Source organism: Ambystoma mexicanum, chromosome 6q (genome assembly GCF_040938575.1).
Source record: "Ambystoma mexicanum isolate Mex_15411 chromosome 6q, UKY_AmexF1_1, whole genome shotgun sequence".
Taxonomy (NCBI): Eukaryota; Metazoa; Chordata; class Amphibia; order Caudata; family Ambystomatidae; genus Ambystoma; species Ambystoma mexicanum.
Genome location: NC_090937.1, coordinates 1113832696 through 1113851941, shown reverse-complemented (window position 1 = coordinate 1113851941; position 19246 = coordinate 1113832696). Strand labels below are relative to the sequence as shown.

General features: G+C 47.4%; 1 protein-coding gene across 1 annotated transcript in view; it reads left to right on the top strand.

Annotated features, from left to right (window-relative positions):
* Nucleotides 1-19246, top strand: part of ZAR1 (zygote arrest 1) — a 146127-nt gene that overhangs the window by 110081 nt on the left and 16800 nt on the right. Inside the window, exons 2-3 of the mRNA XM_069631697.1 lie at nt 9907-9999; nt 10076-10150. Of these exons, the coding sequence (XP_069487798.1) occupies nt 9907-9999; nt 10076-10150 (168 nt within the window). The remainder of the gene's footprint in view (nt 1-9906; nt 10000-10075; nt 10151-19246) is intronic.

The window sequence follows — 19246 nt, the reverse complement described above, 5'->3', positions numbered from 1 at the left end:
AGCTCTGAGTTGAACACAATGGCCGGTCTCAGTCTCCGGAGGAGGCAGCATCCTTTCTGGACATGTTACCAGGGGCCCTCCTGAACAATGGGGAATAATGCTCGAGCAGATGTCTGTATGTGCTAAGTTGTTTGAAAAAGGTCACTGCTACATTTGGTTTCATTTATTGGAGCAGGAGTTGCCATACTCCGGTCAAGTGGCACAGCGAGTAGAGCGCTCGCTTTGACACCCGTGCAGAGCCTGTTAACGCAGGTTCGAATCCCGGCGGGGCCAAACTCAGCCTTTCATCCTTCCGAGGTCGATAAATGAGCACCACACACCGTGGGTAATAATAAGCAGCGCTCGGATACCTGAGGGTTTGTAGCGCTATATAAAAGCCTAATTATTATTATTATTATTATTATTATTATACTTGGAGCGGTATGCTGAAGGGTCGGGCTCGCAGCCGCTCCCACAGCAATAGCTGGTTGCAAGTATGCTGAGGGAATGCGGGGGACCGGGTGGTTGGGGTACCCGATGGGAGGCCTGTGAGATTGGGAAAGGATTGGCTGGGTGGGGGAATTCTCATCGCCAAGTTGGGGAGGCGGTGGTAGGGGGGAGCGGGAGCTACAAGGTGACTTGCTATTCGGTGCTCAGGTTAGAGGTGGGGGGGTTCAGCTGGAGGGTGGGGGGAGGGGACACATGTTCACTGACAAGTTGGGGGGGTTGTTGGTGGGGGGTGGGTGGTCTTGACACACTTGAATTGGGTACTTTTGCAGGGGTTCTACTGCACCGTCATGGGTGGATTGGACGATTTACGGCCTGTACAGTTTCTAGCCTGATGTATGGCGTCACTTAAATTTTGCACGTGGCACGTCGGATGCTTGAAGTGCCCCATAAAGCTTCGGAAGATATTGCACTATATGCAGAGGCATAAGGTTGGGATTGCCTTTCTCCAGGAGACTCACTTAACGAGGGACAATGAAACTGCCTTTGGGAAAATATGGGGTTGTCAAAGGTATTTCTCTTCCTATTCCACGTAAACCGGGGGGGGTTTGCATACTGATTTCACCATGGGGTCGGGTTTCATAAGACCGAGGTGATAAAGGACGAAGAAGGCAGAGAGCTCATAGTGCAGGGCACTATACAAGGGAAGCTATATACATTAATAAATTACTATGAGCCCAACAATGACACAGTGGAGTCTCTTGATTGGATTGATCAGCAGCTCGGTGGTCTATCGGTCGGGGAGGTGATTTCGGCGGGGGATTTTAACACTGTGATGCATCCTGACCTTGATAGATCTAGAAGCGTGCAGGGTGGTGGGAACAGAGGGATGGTTCGTCTCCAGGATGTTTCATTCTGTGGGAGGTCGCTGACGTGTGGAGGGTAAGGCACCAGGGGCGTGGCAATACACGTGTCACTCGATACACATGGGTCTGCCTCGAGACTAGACTCTTTTCTTATCTTGCAGTCATTATTGGGTAGGGTTAAAGAGGTTGAGATCCTCTCTCGCACCCTTTTGGATCATGCACTGGTGCTTCTTGTATTGGGCGGACTAGGGGGAGTTCATGTGGAAGTTCAAGAATGACGGTCTTTCGGATACGGTATTTAGGGATGGTTTACCAGCAGCGATCAATACCTTCCTCAAGCTAAATGTGGGCTCGGTGCAATCTCCTGTAATACTCTGGGAGAGCCTGAAGTGAGATACGGGGCAAATGTATATCCAGGGAGGCGGGTTTTCTCAAATTAATTAGAAGGGCACTGGTGGCTAAGGAGGCAATCCTACGAGAGCTACAGGTAGCCAATCCGGAACCCTCAGACCGAATTCAGGCAATATGGGGAATGTAATAAACCCGGTTGTACCCTCGCTAGGGCAACTAGAATGGATAGCTTCACAGGATGAATCCCGGTGATTGTCCTGCGGTTTTTCCGGTTTTACAGGTGCCTTTACTCATCGAGTCTGCAGGCATCCATTGGGGATATTGAGGACTATTTGGATAGGGTTGCGCTGCACTGGAGCCACAAAGGGAACATTTGAATCCCCCATTATCGCTGGAGGAGGTACTTGATGCAATTAAGTCTCTGCCATCTGGGAAGCCGCCGGGACCTGATGTCTTCATGGCGGAATTTTATAAATATTTTGCAGACTCACTGGCACCTTGCCTGCTCGAGACGTACCGGCACAGTTTGGAAACGGGGCTACTGCCGGACTCATTGCAAGAGGCTCTGGTAGTGGTTTTGTTGAAGCCCGATAAACCTGGCAGTGAGTGCTCTTCATATCGCCCAATTTCGTTAATGAACATTGACAAGATTCTAGTGAAGTTTTTGGATTCAAAGCTTTGGCCCTTCATGCCAGAGATGGTGCTAGCAGACCAGGCAGGATTTATCCCGGGCCGCTCAATCTCATATGGCCTTAGGGGAATGTTCGGGTTGATGGCGGCGGTGCCTCCTGGGGACTCGGTGGTGGCTGCCTTGCTGGACGCCACCAAGGAGTTTGATTCTGTTGAATAGCAGTTTGTTCTCAGTCCTTCGCCGTATGGGAATGGGGGCCACTACATAAATATGGTGAAATTATATACACAACCGACAGCGAGGGTGAGTGACCAACTAACGTCTACCATCCCTCTAGAGAGGGGAACGAGACAGGGATGTCCCTTGTCGCCCCTACTTTTTGCTTTGGTGATTGAAGCATTGGCGGAAAGGGTTAGGGACGTACATTTGCATAGGGGGATTCAATTGTACAACCATAAATTAATAATTTCATTGTACGCGGACGACATGGTGCTGTTCATCAAGGACCCTGGGGAAAATTTGGATCCGGTGATGAGGGAGGTTCAGAGATTTGGGGATGTGTCGGGGTTGCGGGTGAATACATCTAAATCAGTCTTGTTCCCACTAACTGAAGCCACATCCCAATTTCAGGACACATGGGGATTCCAATGGCACATGACTTCTACAAATTACTTGGGCATCTCTATCGTGAGGGACCCGCTGCTGGTGTATCATAACAATTACATTAAGGCTCTGAGCGGGCCAGAGAATCCTTGGATAGGTGGAAGAAGCTCCCACTGAATTTATATGGGTGGATATCCGTGGTAAAGATGACGCTTCTTCCGAGATTTCTATCTTTTTGAATGCCCCAGTGGCGGTCCCCGGGGACTACTTTCGCTGCTTGAAAACGGCTATACTCCAATTGATATGGGCAGATAAGCCACCCAGAGTCTCGTGGGACAAGTTGGTGGCCCCTGTGTCAGAGGGTGGTCTGGCGTTGCCAGAGTTTGGTCTATTACAAAGTGGCGCAAGCTGGGTTTTTGGTGTACTGGCACAAGTTACAGCATGACAGGAGTCCTATTGAGGTGGAAAGAGCGGTAGTCGCGCCTAATTTGCTCCGGTCGGTTATCTTGTTGGCCCCGAGCCGGACACGCTCCCCAAAAAATTTGGTGGAAGTAATGTGTAGGGCCTGGACTAGACTAGAACATTAAAGGAGGGATGGAGTTTTATACTCTCCCCAACTTCCGGTTATATATACGCCGGGAATTCCCCTTACTAGTGAGAAAAGCTTTGTGGACATGACGAAAAGACTGGGTATTACAAGCTTTGGAGATCTGTTTCCTGGGGGGGATATTCGTGTCCTTGGAGAAATTGAGGGGGAGGCTCTCAGCCTTGGATGTGTTTCTTTATTTTCGGCTTAGGGCGGGTCTCCGATCAGTGTTTAGTACCTTCCGTGACCAGCTGCCGATATCCCCCATTTTGGATAAGACGCTTAAGGGCCTGCTGGGGAAGCGTGTGACCACGAGATTGTATTCGTTGTCCATTCAGTCCAGGGGCGTGGGCACGTCGCACCCTCAGGTAAAATGGGAGGACACTGGGGAGGGAGATCCCGGAGGATGTATGGAAATACTGTTGTGAAGGCATAAGGAAGGGTGCTATTAATGCGGGGTATAAACATCCATTTTAAATGCATCCCAGTTTTATTATATGCCTGCCAAAATTAAGGAATTTGTTCTGGGTGCTACAGGGAGATGTAATAGGTGTCACCTGTAGGGGGCGGATTTCCTTCATGTTGCGTGGAGCTGCTCGAATATATGACCGTTTTGGGAAGGCGTATTTGAAACGATTGGAGGGATTTTTGGCCGAACAGTAGACCCGGATCCAATGATGGGATTACTGGGTTATACTAAGGAGGTCCATAGGGGAACGTGGAAACTGGTGACACTGCTCCTCATATTATCTAAGCGGAGGGTGGCCATGCTATGGGGGAAAGGTAAAGCCCCAAACATTTCCCAATGGAAGGAAGACATGTATGGTAATGACATGGAGAATGGGTGTGGGTCGTTGGCAACTGTGTGGTGGTATGTGGATGCATATACATGTCATTTGCTTCAACAGCCTGCTATAGTAGATTGAGTCCTTGGTGGGTGGCAATGGATGAAAGACTTTGGCGAGCTGGCCGGAAGTTAACCGCTGGATGCTGGTCACGGGACGAGCAACGCTGGAGGATTGCGATGACTGGTCAGTGGTAATACTGATAACCATGATCAATGCAGACTGTGTTTTAGAATGGCGGGCAAAGTTATATCAGGGTGTCAAGGGAGGGGAAAGGGTATCGGGGGGGGGGGGGGGGGTAGGGGAGGGAGGGTGAGGGTTGTTAGTATATTGTGTTGGTTGTACGTTGTTCCTTTAAGAAAATCAAACAAATATAAAGAAAATAAAAAAAGAAACGAGGGAACATGGAGATCCACAATGATGCGATGGTCCGTCTTGCTTCAACTCCCAACAATCTTCATTCAACAGCAATAGTTATAGTCAAAATTCGTCATTGACATGTAACACTCATAAATTTGTCATGCAATTCTATTGGTTGGAAAAGGTAACTTATGTATAGGTGCTATATCTGTATATGGTAATGGAGTGTGAGGATTGGTTAACTCTTATCAGGGGGGCCTCTACGCCCTTCCCTCTAACATTACGCATGTAGACGTCACTAAAAGTACGACGTCCCATTGATTCTACTAACTATAGGCCCTTAGATTATTTGGCCCACTGAGAGATGGTTACAGCTCTAAGCACAAATCTCCACTTTAATTAGCAGCATGCAGAATGGTCACCGAGATGCAGTATGCCCCAAGATTCACCCTGCCTCCCTTCCATCAATCAGTACTTTGTGTCTGTTAGTTGGCTGAGGTTGGCCTCGAAACTGTGGCTTCTTGTCAGGAAAAATTATGGGATCTCCTGCTTTGTGTGACATCAGACGTTGATACCTCTTCGCGCTTGGCTGGTCACGTGTTAGCACACCTTGAACCTGCTTTGTTTCCCTTCCATTTGTGCATTTAATTCTTACTTTCAGCCGCGACCTTCAAGGGGCAAGCTGCTCTGCTCTTAGGTTTCGATTCTCCGAGGTTACTGCCAGTCTCCCTCTCTTGGTTTGACCTTGATTTCCCAGGCACAGCCTGCTCCTTGCGGAGTTTCGATTCCGCTGTCTTCTTGTTTTAGCTGGAATAAGAATCCTGGCCTGTTTTGACCTTTAGTAACCTGTGTTAATTCTGCTTTTGTATAGTGGACTGCACTGGTATAATGTGCTTTGAGGTAGATCTATATAGTTTGGGCTTGCCGCTCTATTCTAATAAGCATAGCAAGCCTCGCACTGTTTTCTTAGCTTCTTGCGTTACAAGCCTATGTACAGGAGTTAGCTGGTTGAATACTTTCATCCTGCTTTGCAGTTACGTTTCTTTATATTTCAAAATCGTCTTCTATGTCTGTGATATCCTTATCCATGGTGTTTCGCCTTTGTCAACTTTTGATTGTCGTTCTTCATCTGTAAGTCTGTCTGGGCCCTTGTGACGTCATCATTCGTCTTCCATTAAGGCCTTTTGAGTTCCTTCTGGGACAGTGTTTAAGCAATCTTCATTTCGTGTTATTTGCTGGTAGGGTTTTCTCAATGGATATACTGCCCATGGTTGTCTGGTTGTTGGCACTTCAATAGGTGTTGCTCGTCTGATGGCACTGGGCAGAGCCCTAATGCGGCTCTCTGCTGGTTATTTGCTCATCATACGTCACATATCTCGGTGTGAATGTTCCTGGTACTTCAAAATGGGTGGCTGGAGTGCAGGCCATATTTGGGACCTCCGCTATACTTTTTGGTAGATTGGTGCACAACGCTGCTGTTAGATTGGTGTACAATCTAACAGCAGCATTCTGGGGTACCTGGAGTCACTGCAGTTGACAGTCTGGGGCCCCAAATAGTAGTGTGCTGCAGTAATCCAATCTAGAGTTTACCATAGTTTCTAAAACCACGGCACGGTCTGATTCGGAAACAAGAGACAAAATAGGTTTCAGAAGTGTAAGTTGGAAATAGACCGATTTTACTACCTCAAACATGGGCATTGCTGCCCAAAGATGCTTGCCAGGTACAACCTACATTTTTACCCTTACAAGAGAAGGAGACTTGGCTGAATCAAAAATGGCTGGACAGGAAGTGGAGGCATGGTATTTATTAAGGAGCTTCTTTACACCAAATACTATAACCTCTGTTTTGGTGGGGATAAGCTGAAGCTTACTTTCTACCATCCACGTTTTTATAGCATTTGTACAGGCAAGCACACATGCTGTCAAATCTGGTGCAGACTTTTTAGTCTAACATATGTGTGGGTTGTCTGCATATGAATGTCAGTTTAAGTTCAACCTAAGAAAAAGATCTATCAATGTCCTTAGACCGATATTCAACAATATCGGTGACCGTGATGATCCCTGTGGAACTCCACATTGTACCGGAAGAGCTTCGGAGTAATGACCTCCAAGCTTGACTTCATGAGTCTGATTTTTTTTTGGGAAGGAGAACCACTACAAGGCAGCCTGACATCTGGGCGACCTCAGTCTGGTCAGTAATAGATCGAAGTTGACCATGTCAAAGGACGCCGACAAATCAAGCATGATCAGCATGCTCAATTCCCCTTGGTCAGCTGTCCTCAAGATATCATCCCATGCAGCCAGCAGTGCCATCTCCATCCCATGACCGAGCCTGACTGGACTGAAGGTTATCAAGAATAGAATATTCCTCTAGATGGCTGTGTAGCTGCGTGCTGGCAATCTTTTCCAACACCTTTTGCAGTCCATGGTAGACTTACAATTGAACGATAATTTACCAAGTCCTGTTGGTTCAGGGTAGGTTTTTTCAGCAGAAGCATTTCTTTAAATCTTGGGTTATCAAAGAACAGATGGCAGTCAGGCAGTCATGGAAAGAAACTTGGTGACATCCAAAAGCTTCAGACGTGCTTCTAGGGAAAGCCATCCCAGAGAAAAGGGAGCCTTAATGCAACGAGCTGCCTGACATTCTATTTCTGACACAACATAAATAACAATTTATCTACATCGAAAACTAGGAACAAGCGCTCAATCAAACTCATGCCCTCCCTATGCAAAAGGTTCTTAGTTGCAGGGAGGGAGAGGGCACCAAACCGAGCACTCGCATCTCTGCACATATCGAGGGATGGGTTATTTAGGTACAATGTGTATAGGAAAATGTAACTGGACTGGTTCATCATTGAAGTGCAATATTACGTTGGAAAGACCCAGTGGTGCCATTCTTTGATTTTTCACACAGGCATGGTAATGGGGCCCTGAAGTCGGCCATGGGATTTGTAAAATTCGGGAAAGCTCGTCCACCACCTACGGGTCTCAGATATGGGGGCGTTCTAAGACCATCTGTCACAGACAGCAAGTTTATAAACATACAATCTTGCCACGAGTAGTCCTAATGTAATAGTACATATAGAAACAAATTATTAATGACAAGAGCCCTCAAGCCTGTACTTTATTGGGTCAGTCTGTGGGCTTCACCATTCCTTAGTGAAGCATTGACATCCTGGCACAAGAAGGCAGTGCTGCCCTGCCTACCACACATGAGTTCTTATGTCCTTGGGTTTATCAGTTTTGGTATAAACCTAGTGACCTGAATGGCAAAACAAAAACTAGTTGAGCTCTTTTCTTTTATTAGAGGCAAGACTGGTGGTATGTGTGCAACTATTGGTGGGGCAGTCCTACTAGTCGTGTAGAACTGTATTTGGGTACGATAAATATTGGGATCTAGGATTCCCCTCTATTGGCCTGGTCCTTGAACATGCGATTTCGAATGGGGGCCCTTCAATTGGCATATTTTACAAAGTCATGGACGAGGAGTCGATCCATTATTTGCCCAGAATAGACTATAGGCCCTATTATCTGAAAACTGTTTTGAGATGTTGCACTCGAGATGCCTCGACTTTGCGTCTAGAAGTGACAGCAATGTAGGGTAGGATGTGAAGTGACTTAAGTTTATGCAACGCTTGGTTGAGAAACCTCGCTTGTATAAAGAACCTACATGTTGGAACATCACATTGATTTAATAGCACAGAAATCTGATTGTATCGTAATCACGCTTGATCATGCATTTTTCTGAGCACTAAAGCACTTTATCGCCACACATACAAGTGATGGGAATGTAGTACATGCAGTGGCGTTTATACACAGCTTGGCTAGGTAGGCTACGCCACTACAAACTGATTTACCCATAAATCTGTATATAACCTTTGTCACTAATCGCACTTTTGTGAGTACTAGAGAACTTTATTGCCATAAGGACACTGCTAAGCACTTTAACTGATTTTTAAGAAAAATGTTGATTGCCATGGTTACTTGACCTACAATCTGATTCAGTAACAGCCTGATGTATTTTGTCTGGCTTTATGTAGGGAGGTTTTTACTGTAATGGGTTTATGCAATATTTGAGACTAAGTGGTATTTTATCAAATTGCATGCTTTTATTGTAGGTTTTAAAACGTTGTCGAGTAAGGTTTGATTTGCACGATTATTTAAATGCAAAAATTAGATGTTCCCTCTTTTACAACCAGCACAATTAAGTTTAAACTGTAGTTTAATTTCCACAGTGCATACATAAATAGCTTAAAAATCTGCAGTGAAATTTCTGCAGTGCAGACAACCTATTCAGGTTGGCAATCTTGCTCACCAGACACTTGTAGGGTTACTCCTCCCCATGAAAATGCATGATGCGCCCTCCCTAGCTTACATCCCAGAACACTGCAGCATACACAACCCAAATACCTGCATGCATGCCTACCCCTACTGAAGAAGCCCAAGCTGATGGCGTGGTCGTGTATGGTGCCTTCCAAGCGTACGTTTGATGCGACATTTCACTGTTGGTCACCAACATCTTAGTGCAATGCTGAGTGGCTGCATATGTTGAAATCCCTGTGGCATGTCGCTGGGGAGAAAGGGAGGTGCTCGTAAATGAAAGAGCCTGATCGAAATTGACTTAAATGGTGATTTGATGCCACAGCCCACCCCCAAACACGTGGCTGCAGCACCTTGGGACTCCTAACCCAGATAAGTTAAAATGGTCCTAGCCAAATATGGCCCCTCTGGTTTGGGCAACGATATTTTAATAGCCAACTACTCCTGGTGGCATAATTGCTAGCCACAATACTATTGGATTGAACATGATCATTCACAATTTTCAGTCCATCTTAACATCCAACAGTTAGTCTGTAGGATCCTTGGGTTTCTAGGCCACTCTGTCAAAACATGTCGTGTTTGGGCTCCATTTTATACAAATCGAGCTCTTTAGTAGTTTCACTTCCCTGTCCAAGACTAAGTCCCAGCAGGACGCTTGCAAACCAAAGGCAAAGTTTCAGGGGAGCTGGTTCTGTAAGAGGACCTTCCTGGGTCTCTAGACTATCCAGTGTGGAGCCTGTCAACACGAACTCAGCAAGACCAGGCAGGAAATGGCCATTCCTGGGTAGACACCTGGACAGTGCACACAAGTTAGCTAGGCCACATTTCTCAGATCGCCATTTTGGTCAATTCCAGGTCATCCTTAGCACTGTGATTTTGTTCGCTGCAATTTTTCTAATGATTAATTTTCATCTTCAGTTTCTGGAGCAGAAATATGGCTTTTACCACTGTAAAGAGTGCAACATTCGTTGGGAGAGCGCCTACGTCTGGTGTGTGCAAGGAACAAATAAGGTGAGTGCACTCGATTCTGCTCCTCGTATGTGCAAGCAATGCTGCAATGCTTAAAGCCAGTTGCTCTTGTCCACAGGTATATTTCCGGCAGTTCTGCAGAGCATGCCAAAAGGCCTTCAACCCCTACCGTGTGGAGGACATAACTTGCCAAGTGAGTATTCCTATCTTGTACATTTCAGTGACCTGGAATGTTTTAATGATAGCTTTGTTTAGGGGCAGTTGTATGATTATTTGGGGGAAAACAGAAGACTGCCTGTGTTTTGCAACCATTTCTTTAAATGCACTGTCACTGTCTCCAACACAGGCATTGCACATCGTTTTTACTTTTGTCGGCCCAATACGAATGATCAGAGACATCTTTAAATTCATTGGTTTGATCACCATCTTGCCACCCAAAGCAGTTAAAATAAAAGGCGCTTGTCATTGATATTCATTAGCTTGTTTTTGTGCACTACTGACTTCCGAGGTCTTATTTTGCTAGTTGGGACCTCCTGGGTGCATCCTCTAAAATGTTAATATGGCTTGGCCTGTCATTTACCATTCAGGGGTGGCCAAGGGAGGCCACGGCCACCCTTATAAAAGCACGGGCCCCCCCACCAGCCCATTAATTTGTTTGTTTTGGTGTGCCACCCCAAGACTTCAAGTGTGGCCCGTATGAAAAATGTCTGGGGGCGCCACTGTTCCCATTACAATGTCATTGCTGATTTCGTAGATGGGCAATTGATCAACCTCTGAAGGCTAAAGGACTGACTGCTCAGCTGGGACAAACATCTGCAGACCAGGAGTTAGCAAGGCTACAGTGTTTTCAAGGGTGGAGCGGGATCATTGTTACCAGTTGTGGGCCTTAAGCCACTCTACCTAAATTGCATGCATCCAATTCTTTAGCTTGAATGTAAATGTGGAAGTGTTCCAATTGTTTTCACACCGCATACACTGGGTCTGGGTGGGAACACCAAACATTTTAATTTGGGGTTCGTCATTTGAATGCTGTGTAGTCTTGGGTGACCCACAAGAGAAACTCTAGTTCTGTTTAAGTTGGTGCAGCCTTATACGATGTGGTTGTGGTGGTGGTGGTGGGGTGGGAGGAGGGAGTCTTGTGACTTCTCTGTAGCTATTTAGACGTTACATTTGTGCAACTTGTAAGCAGAGCTTACAGTAGGCATGCTACCTACCTAGAACAGTTAATTGAAATGTGGGCTGCAATGTAGGGTGGCCCTAATCTGTTGATTGAAGTTCTTGTCACTTGAGGTAGTGGCCTTGTTACCATGAACACTGAGGATACTGCATAATTTCTGGGTTAAGTTTTACATCCAAGCAATGGTCAACATGGTGTTTGGCCAGTACAGTGGTGGCACTGCCCCATTCTGCTTAGGAGGCAGAATGTGATAATGATCACACTCTGACTACTCTAATGGGGCTTAATGAGATGTTTGTGATTACAGCAGAAGTTTTACCTGGCTGTGGAAGTGGTTCCTCGAGATGACAGCCACCAGACCTGAGGTTGCGTGGATGCCATAGAAATGTATTGGACACTTCTCTGGGAATTAAGCTTTCACCAGGCAACAATAGTCTACCTCTAATCACACTATTCGTGTCTCACAAATAATTGGTCGACAATCTGGTGGGAAGATATTGTAGGAATATCCTTCAGGCAATCTCTAACACTGGAAAAGTTGTTCAGGCGATATCAGTCCATGGAGTCCCTTTTCATTTGGGGGTCCATTGCCATTTGGGGGCGGGAGGGGGGGCTTATTACTATCCTTGATGCCTCCAAAGACCGATTGGCTACCAGTTACAGTGGGAAGTTATTTGCTTGTTCTAACTTAACAAGGTGGAAGTCTTGCACACATTGCACCCAGATACATGGGGATATTTCCACTCCTGCATACTTATTTCCTGTCCTACTGCAAAGGTTACTAAAATGCCCCATTGTCCCACACGTGCTCAAACCATTTCAAGTTAGATTATCTTCAGCGTGACTGCCTATTCGAGCACCATCTGTAGGGATTGAAATTGTTTCGGTCTAATATAGCATTTAACAGCTATGGTCTGTTCCTTTAACACCCACTCTCTAGGAGCAGGCCTTGCAAATTCTTACATCCCACTAGGCCTGCGGGACAATTTTCTTTACATACGTGACCTAAAAGACATTCACTCGCCCCATGGTAATAGGTGACTATTTACCTCTGATTTCTATAAAACCTGCTGGTCACCAAAAGCACACTTCATATTTGGTGCAATGCTGCCACCCAAAGGCTAGCCATGCATAGTGCATCATTTATTTGCCATTTACTGCAAATAGTTTGTCTTCAGTAAATGTCCCAAAAAGTTTTAAGCCTCACCAGCAAGGTAGAGGACACTGCAAATGGTACTTGTCCTTCAAAACAATCTCCTCACCAATGCGAGTGAACTTGTAGATTTTTGCAAGTCCTGAGGAGGCATTTATAGTCATTGCAGCAGAGGGTGGAAGCTAAATTCAAGACCTGTGTTCCAAAGAAGTCCATGCATAAACTTTATTTTCTGTGGATCGAGCTCTGCTGCACTCCAGAGAAAGTGATTAATCTGGTGTGCTTTGAGCAAGGAAAGTTGGGACTCCAGTACTTAATACTTAAGAGTTTGTGTGGGTAGGTAACTTCAGTGGTCGAAGTGGGTGGCAGAAATTGGGATCGGTGCTCCTGTAATTTTTAAAATTTATATTGCGTTTTACTGTTCCTATACTTTTCATTTTTAAAAGACTGCAGTGGTTTCATTTTAAAATAAGTGTCGGAAGAAGTTGAAACTTGTACTGCACTGAACATTCCCTTAAACAGCAGGTGTGTTTGGGAGTTTGGATTGCACGTGGGAGGGGGCGTGGTGATTGGGTTTGTGGGGAGCAGAGGTAGGCCAGTAGGGAACATAGCTCCACTACTTTTTTCGTACACTTCAACCACTGGTTAACTTGGTTTCTTGGAGGTACCGGGTTGGAGCTTTTATTACCTGTAATGTCACAATGTACTCGCAGACAGATTAACAGTTCTACAGACCTTTATATGATATGGCATTTATAACGTGCCTATACACCAGTGTTTCAAAGCACAACAAGGCATGGGAGGGGGGCTGAGGGACGACGATTTTACTAGGCCAAGTGACATTGAGAGAGGGGAGGAAAGGCAAGTGCGGTACACAGGATAAAAAAAAGTAGTGCGGCCAGCAGGTGGAAAGTGTAAGGGTTAAGTGCAGATAGGTGTCTAATAAGTGCAGGTAAGGGAACTGTAGGGTTGCAGATACAGACCCAATTGCAAAGGTTGTCAGGAGGCAGTGCAGGTGTGCAACTGGATGGGCAGGGACCTGGGCCCGAATTCAGAGGGTAGCCAGGTGACCAGTGCAGTATCAGACAGATAGCAGAGGAAGAGAGCAAGCAGAAGCAAAGAGGAAGGTCTTTGGGTGCTTCCGGATATGGTTCTTCTCAGGTTTTAATGGTAGGGAGGCTGTTCCAGAGGGAGGCCCCAGCCGAAGAAAGATCTACTACCATCTCGTTGCTTGGAGAAGCGACTGACCCTGAGCGAATTGGAGGTGGAGGAGCTAAGAGCTCAAGTAGGAAGATATTTCCGAAGAGAGAGTTGGATGTATTGAGGACCCAGGCCTCAGAAGGCCTTGTGGACAATGCCAAGGGTCTTGAACTTGATCCTTGCAGCAACTGGGAGCCAATGAAGAGATTTCAGGGCTGGAGATGAGATCCCTGGGCTTGAGGCCAAGGACAAGTCTTGCAATCCTGCTCTGGATGAATTGCAGATGGCGGAGAGTAGAAGCAGGCAGATTTAGAAAGAGGCTGTTGCAGTAGTCCAGCCTGGAGAGAACCAGAGTTCTAGAGACGGTGAGCATCTGGGGGAAGGTGAGGAAAGGAAGAATACCTCTGAGGAGGTACAGTTGGTAGTGACTGATGGGGTAACCTCTCTGATATGGAGGAGTAGCTTACTAACACTAACCTGAAGCACATTGATGCTTCTGTCTATGCCCACAATGCTTCTCGTAGGACTAAACTATCAGGAGTGAATGATGCTGCTTAATTCAAAAGCATGCAGACTGATGGCCTAGTCTTTGAAGGTGTATGAAGAGGTGGTAGAGGTATGCAGCTAATCGCACTGCAATTAGCCATAATAATTTCCGAAGCCGCTAAAGAGCCTGCGCTTGCAACTCCTTGTGGGTTGCTGCATCCCATTCAACTTTGCCCAAAATATACATCTGCTTTCCTGCATCCACATCAATCTGGGGTTATGCTTTACAGTCCAAGGCCAGAACCTGCAATGCCTTGTTCTCTCCTGCCAGGTTAAACCAGTGTACAGGTGGTCGTTCCATTTTTGTACTCTGAAAAAGCAGTTGTGTTGTGGCTGTGGAAGTAAACAATAGTCCAAATAGAAGTTGGTAAACTTACATGTATTTATTCAAGATAAAAGACCCCCGCATCAGTGCTGATGAAACAACAACAAATGTGTAGAAGTTCGTTACTGCACGCAATGGCATTCTGAAATGGATTGTTGAATGTCATTGCGCACCATTAACCATTTACAACATGAATGGATATGACATATGCCCCTTCTTGTACTTTGCATATGCTTTTGCATTATATAAAATGCTATGTAATAGCTAGAAAAATGCATAGGAACTTTTACATAGTAATATACATATATATGTATATCATAAGATATTAATGATGAAACCTGATGAGCTAACCTGAAAACATACACATGTATTACTGAATATTACATTTCAGTCTCACAATCTCATAGGTGCTCTTCTTTCTCTCCCACATCTCGGCTCTTTCCCTCCCATATCTCGTATTTTCCCACACCACCCCCCTAAACATCCTCCCTTCTACCGTCCAAACTTTCATCGCTGCCGTCTGTTATATAGTAATTCCCACCTGCAGGACCAGAAAGTAATTACCCCATCCTTGATACCATTCGACACACTCTGCCCCAACCGTAGCATCGCTGTCTTGACTTGTCTCGTTATATTCCTTTCTTCTGGAACAGCCTCCCTGCCTCTCTGAAACTTGAGCAGAACCATCTCCGGTTCCGGACGCTAGCTAAAGACTTTCCTTTTTGCTTCTCTCTTCCTCTCCCCTGCTGATCTCCGGTCTGATACCGCATTGGTTACCTGGCTACCCTCTGAAAACTGGCCCAGGTCCCTGCCCTTCCACCTGCACTGCCTCCTGGCAACCCTGCACTTGAGGCTGTTTCTGTAACCCTATGTCCCCCCTACCTGCACTATCTATCACTTGATTTTTTGCACTTAACCTTGCACTGCCACCTGCTGGCCACACTTCCTGTTCTTGATGTTTAGATCCTAGGTCCTGCACTTGCTCCTACTCCCCTTTCCCTCTGCACTTTTCCCCTTTACTCTTCCCTGCACTTGCGCAATCTCAATGCCACTGGGCCTAGTAAGATCGTTGTCTTGTTCCCCCCGCCCCCTGTTGCCCTCCCCTGCCTTGTTGCGCTTTGAGACGCTTGTGTATGGGCGCGCTATAAATAAAATATCACATCGTCCAAGCTGCGATATAAGGAAACCCCTGTCCATACTAGTCTACCTTTACTCATCCCAACGTAATTTTTACCCACTTTGTACTCTTGTAGGATCAAAATAACGTGAATATCCCTTTGGTACGACTCAAAACCTGTTGGGTTACCAATCTGCCACCACTGGACCTTAACTACTGATGTGTCTATGCATAAAAGCAAATTTTTCTTCACACAACCATTGAGGACACAGAAAACACAACCTACCTCTCAATTTTTCGAAAAAGGGACCCCTGTTAAGGCATTAGGTGTATCCGAGGGGGCGCTGTTGTGCGCCGACGAAGATGGCCACCGGATCCACAAGCGCTGCAACCCTTGATCCTCTAAACAATATCCTGCGATGCAACGCAAAGACTAGCAAAACTGAAGGCAACGTGGTACGAAATACCCATCCGGGCACCACCTGAGCGAGTTTATCAGAGAAACATGCAGCCTGGCCCCTGTGGTGCAGCAGAGATAGCTGGCGTGCTATGGGAGCCGGCCGCGGCCCGCGCACCAAAACTCTGCAGACCTCCACTTACGCAGGTGAAGGGTGCTCCCGGCGGCAGTGAAATCTTGCGGCTTCTGACGGCATCTCGCTGACGCGCCGTGGTGGGGATCTTCCTGACACGGCGAACTACTTGTGAGTGATCCTGGAAGTCTCGGCCGAATGCAGCCGGGGATGGCGGGCCCAAGTTGTAGCGGGTGTGCCATGTGCCCCGGAATACTGACAGCAGTGAGGCACGCCTGCTCCTTGGTCCCCACCGGGTACCCTGCACCGCGATCCAGCGCCGCACTAAGAGGGGCTGCGGATGGGCTGGACACCAAGCCAACATCAGTCTGGTTTGCCCGCCCCTTGGGGTCTACTGGATTCCTCGACCAGCAGCTAGTGTGGGTGAGTGGTGGAGATCGTGGCACGACGGGTCTCCATTGGACGGTGCTGCCTGGTGGCTCCGCTGCCCGCCAGAATTCTGTGCAAGTCCCCTTCAGCCCACTCTAAGGTATGTCTGGTGGCAAGAGGGCTGGGATCCCGAGGAAGGCAACAATTTGACTGTGCTGACCTCCGCATTGGGGCTGGTGCTGCGTCGGGGGTGGGGGGGTGCCGGCACCAGACTCCATGCCGCGGCCCCAGTGTCACATGCACGCATGGTATAGGGCCTCAGACCCCTCTAACATACATTCACCCAGAGAGGCTAACTGACTTCCCTCCGGGCTGGTCTCCACTGCGACAACTGAACACAGGGGCTGAGAACACTGATGGACATGACGGAACACTCTAGGAAGGCATGCTGGTCTTATGATTGAGGTGCATCCGGTTGGGATGGGAGACCAGGGAACGTGGTGGGTTACTTCCAAGTGATCTGGATATCTGGTAATAGCCCGCACGGGAGGGGTGTAAGCATTGACCATAGTCCCCTGGAGCCTCTTCTGCTGTCATTCACACCCCACTCCCGAACAAACGGGAGCAACAATACTTGGACACAGAAGCTGGTGGGTGCTATCAACCGGGCAAAGCCATCCAAAAGCTGCTGCAAAGCCCGCTTGTGGTACACAACAGACACAGCGGTACCCCAGCCCCCTGCTGACAACCCATGGAGTAGCTAATCGGCCTCAATGGCCACGGATCGCAGTGTCGTCACGCCTCTGCTTCAAGGTCAATATTCCTCCCACAAAACCAGGGTATGACAAGGGTTGCAAGGGGAGGCGGCAACAAGAAGGTCCCCATGGATGCCTAGGAGTGCAGCACCCGCAGAGACCTCCCAAGGCTCCAACCACACACCGATGGGGCCCACCACTTCACAACCAGAGCCTACAATGCACTCACATGGCAGCACTTGTAGGTTTGTGGCTATCAACAAGCTACACGATATTGGCAATAACATTGACTCTATCAGCAGATATTCAAAAGGTGAATACCAGGGTGTCTGCGTCAGAGGACAGGGTCAGCACTCTTGAGGATACAACCACCACCCACGGCAAAGCGATAGAAGAAATCCAGAAGAACCTGAAATTCGTCCGAGGTGAGTGTGAGGATCTCAAGTCTAGCTTGCGCTGCAACATTAGGGTGGTTGGGCTGGCTGGAAAATCCATCAATATCCCAATCGAACAATTCCTGGAAGAAGTCCTCCATTCGCTGTTCCCAGAAGCCCAATTCTCGAAACAATTCAATAAGAGGGTGCACAGATCCCTTGCTCCACGCATAATAGGCCGTCGCCTCAATTACTGCGACCGCGACTTGGTCCTTTGCCTAGCACGTGAGAAGGGCTCCCTAAGCTACGATACCAATTGTATACACATCTACCCAGACTTCTCAAGTGGGTCCAGGCAGCCAGATAATCATTCGACCAAGCTAGTCACTGAAGGAGAGGAAAATAGTGTACGAATTTTTGCTGCCAAATTGTGTCTACAACATTTGGGCAGATCGCGCTACTCCCGAAGAAGCAACGGCCTACATAGAACACCACCTCCCGGTGCACCCTATGAATGGCTAAAGCATACCACCCGGCCGGCATACTACTCCACTCAAGCATATGAAAGGTCATTGCACAGTAAGACTAAAACCAAGGCAGCTGCTCTGCCTCAATGAGGGGTTGTAACTCCTTGGAGCATCGAGACAGTAGGCGCTCTGCGACAGCCACACACAAAGCCACCCACTACATCAGTTGGTTAAGTTAAATATGGGGTCTGCACCGTCTAGTTGGAGGGATGGTGAGGGTGGGAAAGGAGGCGGGTTAAAATTGAAAAAACTGACAAATTGGACAACATTACTGACGCAAGGCAACAGACGCAATAACTTCATCCCCACTGAACATGTATGTCACCGAAGGACCTAGCTAACAAACCGAACCTGCTAACATGGATTATTAGAGGCTTGGCAAACCCCATAAAGGGCAGGAAAGTACTAGCCTATGCTAGAAGGCACAGAGGACATCCTACTTCTACAAGAAACGCACGCATTAGCCAGAGTAATCGACTTGTTTGCGCGAGATTGGGGCCTCCTGCGAGTGGGCACAGGTTATGCATCACAGTGCAGAAGAGTGCTAACCATCATACACTCCTGAACGGGCTTCCAACTAACCAAATCACTGGCGGATCCAGATGGGAGATACATGATCTGGGGCACCCTACAGAACCAAGACATTCTTATCACATACAGCCCCAACATCGATGCAACAGACTTCTACCTACACGCCCTGTCTCTGATGGTACCCCCTGGCGATGCTAAGCTCATCTCGGGTGGAGATTTTAATACTGGTCTAGATTTCCAGAAGGACGGGTCATCCACATCCCCTAGACCCTTCTCCAAGGCCGCCAGGACAATCGCACAGTGCATGTCGGAGTTGCCGCTGGTCGACGTGTGGAGGGCTCTTCATCCGGCAACGGAAGAATTGACATTCCACTCACCGGTGCACTCCTTAAGCTCACCAGGTAACTATTGGTTACTATAACCAGACCTGGCCTCGTGGGTGTCTGGTTGATCTGCCCTTCCAAGAACACTATCAGACCACTCGCCCTTCCTTATTGAGCTGCATAAGCCCGAAGCGCTGTGAATACAACGGACGTGGCAATGCAGCCGGCCTTCCTGCAAGACGTATCTATTGAATCTTTGAGGTCGGGAATGTTTTTTAAAACACAACGCAGGGTCGGTCTGGGAAACCTTCAAAGTATGGACGAGAGGCCAACTGCTATCCAAGGCAGTTGGCACACTAAAA